Source organism: Stegodyphus dumicola, chromosome X1 (genome assembly GCF_044657685.1).
Source record: "Stegodyphus dumicola isolate Sdum_Otavi_A_Nest chromosome X1, ASM4465768v1".
In the NCBI taxonomy this organism is placed as follows: Eukaryota; Metazoa; Arthropoda; class Arachnida; order Araneae; family Eresidae; genus Stegodyphus; species Stegodyphus dumicola.
Genome location: NC_140780.1, coordinates 260,514,152 through 260,526,161, shown reverse-complemented (window position 1 = coordinate 260,526,161; position 12,010 = coordinate 260,514,152). Strand labels below are relative to the sequence as shown.

The 12,010-nt window shown below is 32.7% G+C and overlaps 1 protein-coding gene across 2 annotated transcripts in view; it reads left to right on the top strand.

Moving 5' to 3' along the window:
- LOC118197101 (serine/threonine-protein kinase DCLK1-like) overlaps positions 1-12,010 on the top strand; it is a 219,236-nt gene that overhangs the window by 158,795 nt on the left and 48,431 nt on the right. For both annotated transcript variants that reach the window (XR_015038507.1, XM_085807611.1), the window contains exons 6-8: positions 7,328-7,464; positions 7,560-7,617; positions 7,757-7,876. Coding sequence is in view for 1 of the 2 variants with exons in the window: in XM_085807611.1 (XP_085663737.1) it covers positions 7,328-7,464; positions 7,560-7,617; positions 7,757-7,876 (315 nt within the window). In the remaining variant the exon portion in view is untranslated. The remainder of the gene's footprint in view (positions 1-7,327; positions 7,465-7,559; positions 7,618-7,756; positions 7,877-12,010) is intronic.

The window sequence follows — 12,010 nt, the reverse complement described above, 5'->3', positions numbered from 1 at the left end:
CTCCAAATTAAAGGAATTTTAGTGTTAAAGAAACTTGGAAATGTTAGGGGTCTCAATAATTGGACCTATATAAGAAATTTTTTAAGAAATGTTTTATAGATATCTAATAAAAATACGCTAATGTTTAACTGAACCAAATCAGTTCCAAAAGAATAATTGCTTTGTTGAAAAGATGATTTCATAATGAAAGGCTGGGCACAAATTTTGATAACAGGTGGATTCTTTACAATGGGTAGAGTAAGTTGCAATGACTCTGAAGTCCTGAGAGATTATCTATTTCTTCTGGCTGATGAATTGATTTTCTGCTTATTAAAATCCATGCTTTAATCAAATATAAACTTTTAAATTTTAAATTCTTATGTGGGACAGAGTACGAATTTCTGCAGTTAAAAAATAGTTTTATAGTTGAAAAATCAACACCTGACAAAATTTTTTATAGCTGTGTGGTAAAATTGTTAGTTTTGGGAATTCTAACCAATTCTGTAATGGTAAGAAGTATTGCTAATTTTATTGCAATTTTATACTATTTTTGAAGGGCTTCCTACAGTTCTACTGTATTTGATTTTTAAATCAAAAATTAAAAGTCTAGAAATCTGCTATGTTTGGAACTAGAGGTTGTGTGGATTTTAGTATTTTGTGGATTCCAGGGCAGAAAAGATAAATCAGAATATTCAGACTAAAATTGCAAAATAAATAAGGCATATGAGATCCATTTAATTCAAATATTATACACATTATTACAATAATATACATATGCATTATTACATTAAATTATATTACATATATTTATTATATTATATATTACAGTCAAAAGTCATTAATTCAAGCACCCATAATCCGGAGTGATCTATAATATAGACCTCAAAGCTACAAACTTTCTGCGCATCCATCGCGTTGACACATGCGCGTAAGACCTTTACGGCTGCGAATATGCGTGTTTGCATGCGCAAAATATGTTTGCAAATGCACGTTTAATGTATAATGGACGGTATAAGCTAAGCTAAAATTATCTAATTCAGTTAATGTTGTAGAATGCGTTGTTCCTTATTCTTCGAATTGGATTCGGCTTATTTTTTGCAGACTGTTAGAGCAATTTTATAAAAGTAAGCTTGAACTTTCGATTATGTCAAATAGAATTTCTGTATATATTTACTAATATGTAAAGGATTTACAAAGCAAAAGTATGTTTCGAAGTCCATTAAACAAAAAGTGGAATTGCTGCAAAAAAAGGATAAAGGCATATACTTTGTTTATCTGCACTTTGTTTATCTATAACGCCACGGTGCTCAATGAATTGGAAGTTGATCTGTCAGCACTATCCTTATCTTCAGGGCAGATTTTTTATTTTATTTGGCTTACAATTCCTTACTAAATGTAGTATTTCATCTCGATGTACTCCGTCTTTGATATGATTTAAATCAAATTCCTTGTCATTATAATTCGCTTCCGATAGCGAAGAAAGTGACAGAGGTTATTGAAAACAAAAAAATTTCGATTGACAAATTAGTCAGTATTCTCGACACAGCAATTATAGGACTTGAACAGCGGAACTTTGTAACTGAAGAAATTATGTCTGTTTATAGAATTAAAGAGAATGTATTATCACATAAAAAACGAAGCAACTTAAACAACTCACATTCAAAGGAATGTTTAACAAAGTAAACAAATAAATATTAATCTTTTTTTTTGTAAATTTTGATACCCTTTAGATCATAATTGTTCTTTATTTCATAAATTACGGTTTCATATTTTTAATTTTGTAATTTCTGCATGCCATCTTACCAGATTTAAACTGATGATCTATAATCCGGAAAAATCGATAATCCGGAATCGGCGAGGTCCTGATGAGTCCGGATTAACGACTTTTGACTGTATTTATTTAGATTAGTGATTACAGGGATATTTAAAAGCATTAAGGACGTAACGATAAGAGACATTTTAGCATGAAATATTTCATTTTTTTTACTTTTCAAACATTTTTCTGATAGAGGTGATTTTTTTTTTTCCCCATTAAATTTATATAGAGTCCTTATAGAGTTTGTGTTGGAATCATTTTCTTGCTGTGATGAATTCAAAAAGGAGCCAATGACAGGGTTGCCATGCTACCTGGAAAACCAGGAAAACCCGGAAAAAGTCAGGGAACTCGGAAATTGACCAAAAAATTCAGGGAAAAGTCAGGGAATTTAAGTGTTTTAGTCAAAATCTGGAAAAGTCGGGGAATTTCATACAACGATCCCGCCAAAAAAAGTCGAGTTTTGAGCTGTTATCAGAAGAGATCACTTTTTTGGCGAATTGTATATCATGTGAGTGTCATTCGGGCAGCTGGCATAGAGCCAATTTTCGCAGCTCCAATTTGATTGTCTTTTTAGAAAGGCAAGCAAGTTTTGGTTTCCAGTAACCTCGAGACTCGCAGGTGCAGTGCATGAACTAAAGAAAGTACCTGTTCTCATATAAAACAAAATGGGTTTAATCCTAGTATACGGTATCATGAAGGTTAGAATTAAAAAAATATGTATTGTAAAGAAGGAAAACCTCTCTGCAACAGACGTGGCTCGGTTCCATCGTAGCGGGAAACAGCTGTGCATGCGCGATATATCTGTCACCAAAGCTCGAAACCGGTGTCGAAGTTCGAAGGTCACGTTATCAAGAGTTCATAAAATGAATATCGTTTAAAATTTCTTTAAACTCTAAAGGAAAAGAAAATATTTTTTGGCGCAAGTAAATTAATTCATGGAATAGTAATTTTAAGGGGGGTGGAATCTACGAAAATCCGTTTTTAAAATTATTGCGAAAAATCCAAGAAAAACGTTCTTTGATAAAACGTTTCTTCTCGGATTTCGCAATAATTTAAAAACGGATTTTCGTAGTTTTCTTTTTTGTCTAAGAACGTTTCTTCTTAACACGTGTTTCTCAATTTCCTGTACACATCACGGAGAGGGAAATTTTGGCCGCCATGTTCCGTCGCCAAATCCCTTGGCAAATTTTCCCTCTGCTTTTTACATAGACGTTCTTTGGTTAGAATAATCTTCATGTATGGTACAGCGGGATTTGGCGACATGATGATGAGCAGTAAACAGGTCATTTTGTTCTTGGCGCCAGTTTTCAAAATCATGTGAAGGCCGTATCGTATACTAGGATTTTACCGCAAAATCTTTTTTTTTTTTTTTCTTTTCTTTTTAATAAATACCTTGTCATTTTGCAGTAAAATAAAAAAAAAGTAACCAATCGTCTAGGATAACCATGTAATATAACTATATTCGCTAAAATATCGTTGATTATTCTAATTGAATTTTTAAGTAATTATCTTTATTTTTATGTTATTCATATCATTTAATGTTGCTTCTTCCCTCTAAATTTATTTATCATTAGTAAATAATATTTCCAAATTTCAGGAAATTTTCTCTGGCATAATCCTGAAATTAATTCTAGCAGTATGATGACATCACGAAATTTAATGCACATATTTTTTCCTTATGCATGCTGCGAAATAAATATAAAATACCTCAATTTAGTAAAAAAATATTGTTAAATAGATTTCTTTCTTTCGTTTACCTGTAGAATGTCTGCAAAAAAAAAGCCTTATTTTATTCCAGATTGGGCAGATTCTAATCTCAATCTTCAGTTGAGAAAACAACTCCTATTATAATAATATTTGTGTTTTCAAGTGTTAAGGTGCCTTTTAAGAAGACACCTCACACAAATTAAATTTACCTAAAATCTAACCTAACTTTTAGCATTGCGTTGTGATTTATAAGAACCGGATTAGCCTCGTGTTGAACTGGGGATGATCATGAGTAATAATTAAATAAAACGTACAGTTGTTATCCAATGTATATATCTTAAATTTTATTAAGTTTTTTAAGCAGAAAAGTAAACAAAATTATCAAACAAAGTGTACCAAGAATAATTAAGAATAAATGTCCTCTTGGATTTATTGAATAATTAAGTGAATTTGCTACACAGTACAAGTAATACAGTCAAAAGTCGTTAATTCGGACACCCATAATCCGGAATGATCTATAATCCGGACCTCAAAGCTAAAAACTTTCTGCGCATGCGCCGCGTTGGCACATGCGCACAGGCGTTTTACGTGTGCGCGTAAGACCTTGACTACTGCGCATATGCGTGTGCGCAAGTGCAGAATACGGTTTCGCCTGCGCGTTTAATGTATAACGGACGGTGTAAGCTAAAATTATCTAATTATCTATTTCAGTTAATGTTAATGATTGCGTTGTTCCTTAATCTTCGAATTGGATCCCGCTTATTATTTTTTGCAGACTGTAAAAGCAATTTTATAAAAGTAAACTTGAACTTTCGATTATGTCAAATAGAATTTCCGATGCTGGAACTTCCAAAGGATCTACAAAACGAAAGTATGTTTCGATGTCCAACAAATAAAAAGTGGAATTGCTCCAAAAAATGGATAAAGACATGAAGAATGTGACAGAGAGGTTAGTGAAAACGAAAAAATTTAGATTGACAAGTTAGTCGGTATTCTCGGCACAGCAATTAACGGGACTTGAACAGCAGAACTTTGTAACTGAACAAGAAATTATGTCTGTTTATAGAATTAAAGAGAAAGTATTATCACATAAAACAAAGCAACTTAAACAACTTACATTGAAAGAAATGTTTAATAAAGTAAACAAATAAATATTAAGCTTTTTTTTTTGTAAATTTTGATACCCTTTAGATCATAATTGTTCTTTATTTCATAAATTACGGTTTCATATTTTTAATTTTAGAATTTCTGCATGCCATCTTACGAGATTTAAACTGATGATCTATAATCCGGAAAAATCGATAATCCGGAATCGCTGAAGTCCCGACGATTCCGGATTAACGACTTTTGACTTACCATAATTAATTTACCTCTTAGCACAGCCCACGTACATTACGCGGATAGACTGGAATTTTCTCGAAACATACCTGGAAAACCTGGAAAAGTCAGGGAATTTCATTCTCCTCTTTGAGTGGCAACCCTGCAATGATTTCATCATTGATCATCTGGTATGCTAGTGTTGGCTTATCTGAACACATCATCCATTCAATGATATATTCTTTTTGCGAAGCCTCCTCATTCAATCTTTCTTTCGCATAAGAGCAATTCTCTTGCTTTAACCCTTGCTGCACTGACTGACCCCAAGATCAGAAAAATTAACTGCCATCGCTCTCAGTTTCAGTAAACTGAGAAGATGCCCATACATTACCCGAAGCATTTACTAATGTTGTTTGGAAACAGAATTCCGTGATTCAGCTAACAAATAAATGCAGTCTTTGATTTTGAATTTTTTTTTTTTTTTTTATATATATAATCACAGAGTGAAATAGAATGGTAACCTCAAAGAATTTTTTTAGAAACTCTGATTTATAGTGGCATTTAATACTCTGTATTATGTCCTGGCCCATTAGTTTGATCAATGATGTAGCTTTTTGGGGGAAAAGGGGCCGCAATATTATCACATGTTAAAATGGTTGCATCTGGATGTGCAGAGCAGTTGTTTAACAATAATAAAATCTTGCGATTTGATGGTAACCCCACATTGTTACAATGCCTTATAACCTCTTTAACAAAATACTTCATGAACCAAGAATTTTTATTATTTCTGTAAGTTACGGGTAAGGATTTTACTCCTTTCAGAGCTCTGGAATTGGTGCTATTACCTACTACCACTGGTTTATTTTTGTAAGTTCCAGCTGCATTGCTGCACACTAAAATAGTCACTCTTTCTTTAGCTTCTTTCATCCCTGACGGTGCACTTTCTTCGCTTGTCATAAGTGTCTTGCTTGCAAAAATAGCCCAAAAAGTCCAGTCTCGTCCATATTAAAAACCTGTTCGTAGCTAAAATTTTCTTCTGCCACTAACACAGAAAATTCATCAATAAATTCCTCTACAGCATCTTTATCTGCTGAAAATTTTCCCCACTTGCTGTCAGATAACGTATACCATGTCTCTGCTTAAATCTGTTCAGCCAACTGCTGTCACAGCTCCTCTATTTTTAAATCAGCATCAATCTGTTTTTCCTTTTCTTTCAGGAGCTGTCCTGAAATTGGTACCCTATTACTCCACCACTGCTTGAACCACTCGTACAAGATAGGATCAAGGTTTGCCAATTCCATCTCTTGCAATGATTTTCGGTTTCGGATTCCGGTGTTAAAATCACCTATTGCTGTAAAATTTCAACAGCTTTTCTTTATTTTTCCCTATATCATACACAGTCTATGTCGCAATTTCATACAATTCTGCTATAAACTGAGGTGTAGTATCTGCTCCATTTTTTTTTCAAAATTTCCACTTTGCATTACTGTCAATGCAATGCTTTTACGTTTTTCAATGTTGCAAGCAGTAAAATCACAAACGCCTTTCTTATTTGTCATTGTATTAAAAATTGCTGAAATTTAAAATATTTTTAATTTATCCACAAAATAACCAGATAAAAACAAAATGGCAGCACTTAACTATCTTCTGAAATAACGAAGCTCAGAAAATACAACAACATGAACTTGAAAGAAAAGTTGAGTGATTCGTCTGCTTTTTTACCTCGATGCAGATTGGAGGGGGAAAAAACTTTTACCATGATGTCAATAATTTGGTATTTCCATTATAACTCATTATTATTATTCAGTAATTATGATGTCATTATTTGATAAGTATTTTTTCTTCGATATTTTGTTCTCCATGTTGCAGTTTTCGGAACCTATAAATTGAATATTTATGTTTTGACAGGCTACGCTGATTTCAGGTCGGCGGATTTTCGGTATTTGACTGTACCAGTATTTAGAAATTTAAAAGTTCTTCAAATTTCTGAGTAGTTGTTTGAAGGCCGGGTTGAAATTTTTTAGTGATTTCTGCATAACCATTCTAAAATTAAACAATAACACACCGAACAAATATTAATTTAGAAGTCAAACAACAAATTTAGAAGCCATTTGCACTTTTGCAACTGAGGATGATAGTTCGCTAAAACCATCGAAATTAGTCCTGTGAAATTTTGAAAATATAATGCTGATTTTTGTTGTTTGACTTATAAATTAACATTCTAAAATGTTACATTTGAGTAATTTATGATTCTGCATAACTTATCAATTAAAACTTTACATTTTCTTATGTATGTGTGTTGAGTAGATACTTTTATACAGGGCATTTGCTGTTACCTTATTGTTTGAGTTTTATGTAACCACATCATCTATTCTCTGTGCATAAAAGAATGCTGGTGTAGCTATGTATTTGTATATGTGTACATTATTTCATTTAAGTAAGTCATTTCTGTCATTTTTTATATATGTTCAAACCCCAATTTTAAACTATGTTTATATTTATATCCAGATCCATAACAGATATGAACTTCAAAATGGCCACAGCTTCTCTCTATCCCAAATTCCTTTTGTTATTTCACAAAAGTATGAGGTGGAGAAGATCATTGGTGATGGAAATTTTGCTGTTGTGTATGCATGTGTTAATAGGTACATTTTTATTTATTGTTACTAATTCTGAATATAGGAAAATATAATTATCTGTATAAAATTCTACCATAAGTTATTTTAAAAATTTCTTTTAGAGTGACTAAAGCAGAATATGCCCTAAAGGTCATTGACAAAAACAAATGTAAAGGAAAGGTAAATTAATATTTGACATTATTTTTAAGATTTTTGGTTGTATAATATGTTGTAAAAATTGTGTAATTTATAGTTATTGTTTTTGTTTGTTTTTCTAATAATATAAAGTTATAACATTTTTCTTTATCCAAAATGTTAGGAGCACATGATTGAAAGTGAGGTTGCAATACTGAGGAGAGTCAAGCATGTAAATATTGTGCAACTTGTTGAAGAATTTGATTTTGAGAATGATCTTTATTTAGTGATGGAGCTGGTAAAAGTAAGATTATAAGTAGCTTTATTTTCAGAAATGTTCTGTTCACTTTCTTTGTGTATGCATTCCATTTATTCAAAAAGTTCACAGAAAACGCTCATTAGAACAGCGTATTTGAAGTGTAAAATATTACCGAATCTTCTTTGTTGAAATAATGTCTTTTAGAACACAATTCACTTAAGCACTTCTAATATTCCTGGAAACTCTCAATATGATACTTCTTTTTGTATCTGTCATTGTCTGTCTACCTCATCGTTTTGGACAACATGAACTATCTGAATGATAAAAATAGCTTGATAACATAAAAACAATATTATCACAAGGTGAAAAATCTGGCAGATACAATGGAGTGTAATAGGACTCTTTGTAATCAGAGGAAACAAACTTTTTTGCTTAATATACGAGGGCTATCCAGAAAGTAGATTACGTTTTGGAATAAAAAAATAAACAAAGTATAGGAAACAAATTTTATTATATACAGATGAAAGCCACACTCAAATACTACTTTTCTACATAGTCACCATACAAATTAAGGCATTTATCGTAGCGATGTACGAGCTTGGAAATTCCTTCGTCGAAAAATTCGGCCGCCTGCGCCTTCAACCACTTCGTTACCTCTTCTTGCCTTCCATCTTGCACAAAACTTGTGGTAACCAAGCTTTTCGCTGATGATTTCGTGCAACAAACTTCGCGAAATTTGTGGAAAACTCAAAGAAAGTTCCGTTATTGTGAAATTTCGATTTTCACGGACTTTAACATCGACTTTTTCGAGAAGTTCGGCGGTCACTATGCTGGGTCTCCCACTTCGATCTTCGTCGTGAACGTTGGTTCGGCCATTTTGAAATCTTATGACCCACTGACACACTCCACCTTCAGTGATAATGTTGTCCCCATACACTTCACGAAGCTGCCGATAGATTTCTATCGGTTTACAGTTTTTTGCAGTCAGAAACCTTATTACTGAGCGCACCTCGCAGCTCGCGGGATTTTCAATTAACGCAGACATTTCAAACCGTCACAGTATCTGAACGGAGCACAGCACGAACCTCTCACTAGCACGGCTAGATGCAGACTGAGCTGCGCAACGCTCTGACCCCAAGATGGCCGCGCTAGCCCCGCCCCTAGCGGACACAGACGGAAACGTAATCTACTTCCTGGATGGCCCTCGTATAACAGAATGGATGGTTAAAAAATACTTTGACTCATCTTGAACTACAACTATGTTGCCTTGAATGATGTCACATCATATATTCCTTCTGTAAAGAGTGTGCCAATGTCTTCTAACAATCAGATTCAATTATTGCAAGTTTCATGCACTTGACTTTTCTGTGAATTTTTAACAGAGCTGTACCTATGTGCATATGTATTTTATAAGCAATAGCAGAATTCAAAATCATATTTTAGATCTGGGTGGATGGGTAAAGAATTATTGGGAAGAGTTGCTGTTATTTTGTATCTTGTTCAGAACTCAAAAATGGGAAAGACTATGTGGTGTATGCATGAAAAACTTAGAATTTTCTCAAAAATAAGATAATGCAGTCAAGTGTTTGATATATTTTTTGCCAACCTGAAAATGACATGAAACAGTAAGCTTTTAAAAGTTCTTTTGTGATATAATTCCACATGGTGCTGATAGTTCAGGTAAAAATGACTTAAGAGTGGTGGAAACAGCTCCATGTTATGATTTTGTGTCACCAGCAGTTTTATTTAATGTGTTCATAGGGAATTTTAAGTCACATATGTATCACTTGGGTTTGTGGTTTAATTTCACCATTTTTCAAAGGGAAATAACCTTGTTAAACAAAATTCTCTCCATGAACATGAGATTTTCAGGAATTTCTTGTGGTGGTACTTCTATTACAAACCACAGATTTCTCCCAAAATCATCTTTGGATCACTTTTGCAGAAATACACTTTTAGTGCATCAAATTTTTTTGTGTATAATACAGGTGTTGCATTGTTTGTTACACCATTTGGTTTTCCAAAGCTATTTTGATAATGCATTGTGATCGTATTTTGCTGGATTTTAATACCTGAGTTACAACTGCACCACAGGTCCGGTTTTAATCCATTTTTGGAAAAAAATAACATGTATGTTAATGAAGATATCAAAGTTTTTTAAAAACTTCAATTTTTTTTCCATGTCCTCTTGCTGATAACTTGCAGAATTTTCAGCCGTATTCAGTGGAATTAACTTAAAACATGGCAACATTTAAGAGAGACAAGCTGAAATTTGAAATAAAAATGGTGAATATTGGATTAAATATGAGCAGTGAAATAAAATAATTTTTAATTGCACATATGTGAAATAAACTTTTTGCTTTCATAGTTTTGTAGCCAAGTACACTCGTGGACTTTGTACAACATATACAGTACAAAGTCAGAGATCTGTACGTCCAATACTCAGAATGATCTAAAATCCAGACGTTAAAGCCACCAACAAAATTTTTTTTATGCAAGAGCGTTAGATTTTTTTTCCCGTAAAAAGACATTTGGAGAATCTCAATTCTTAATTTCACTTCGGCACTAAATAAAATAATCTCGTTATTGAAGAAACAATTATTTTCGCATAAATTTGGGTGATCAATAATTTGGCTCCATAGCTGTGCATCTGCTTGGCATACATCTCAAACCAAAACATTCTACATAGAAATGTTTACAACTACTAATATTTCATGTATCTGATAACCTGGCGCATCATTATTTTATATTTTGCTTTCATCACTGTATATTTATCAAACGCATGACAACTTGAGTAATGATTTATGAAGTGATATCTAAAGATTTTTATTTTATATTACAGTACAAAGTCCATAATCCGGATGGCGATTCCGAATTAAAGGTTTTTCTGGATTATAGATAATCAATTTAAATCTGGTAAGATGGCATGCAGAAATTATACAACTAAAAATATGAAACCGTAATTTAGGAAATAAAGAGCAATTATGATCTAAAGGGTGTCAAAATTTACAAAAAAAAAGCTTAATATTTATTTGTTTACTTTATTAAACATTTCTTTCAATGCAAGTTGTTTAAGTTGCTTCCTTTTTTTTTTTTTTTTTTTTTTTTTTTTTGTGCTACACGTGCGTGCGTAAACATTAAATGCGCATGCGTAAAGCGTACCAAAAAAAAAAGAGTTTGCGGCTTTGAGGTCCGGATTATAGACTTTGTACTGTAGTAATGTAATTGAATAACAAGGGCATGGAAACCATTTATGTTGACATTATGCTTGGCGATGATTACAGATTTAAGTTAAATGCACTGAATGTTGACAAGGAAAAAATTTTAAAAAATTCTTTCCATATGCAAAAAATAAATTTTGATGATACTCATAGGCCAAAAGATTATATTTAGTGCTATTTGAATTAAGAATAACTGATTTTTTATTCGCATAAATCCAGAACCGGCGGCAACTGATATGGTCACACCAGGTGGCAGAATTTAGGAAAAGCTCTGAGACCCAAAATTAAGGGTCGACAAAAATTTAGAAGTTAGGGCGGCGCTTGGTAGCAGAATTTAAGACCTGCAGAGACTGCATCAGGGGGCAAAATATATAGTTCCTGCCCTCAGTAAGTTTAAGTACATGTGGAAATTTATTTATTCAGGGCCCAGATAAGCCTTAAACATGTGCACGAATTAGACTAAGTATAATAAATAACTAAATTAATTCAATTCAGGCTTAATTATATCAGTGCGCTATAGAAGCAAGGCAAAATTTAATGGAACATTTTGTCACCATCCTACCTAGCCAATCATGTATAGCGGACGCTGTTAGCCTAGGCTAAAATTATACTTTACTGATTCCAAAGAATTTCAGTTAATATAGCATTGCGCTGTTGGTTAACCTTTCTGATATGATCCAGCTTCTAATGTTTTTCAGGCTGTTATAATTACAGCAATTTTATGAAAACTAAAGTTTGAACTTACGATTATGTGGAAAAGAGTTTCTGTTTCTGGAGCTGCAACAGGATCTACAAAGTGAAAGCATATTTCAATGTATATTTAAAAAAATTTTTGCAAAAAATTGAATTTCTGCAAAAAAATGGATAAAGGCATATCCATCTCAAAATTATGCAAGATGTATAGCAATATAAAGTCAACTGTTTATGACATGAGGAAAAAGGAACTTTTTAAATTTTT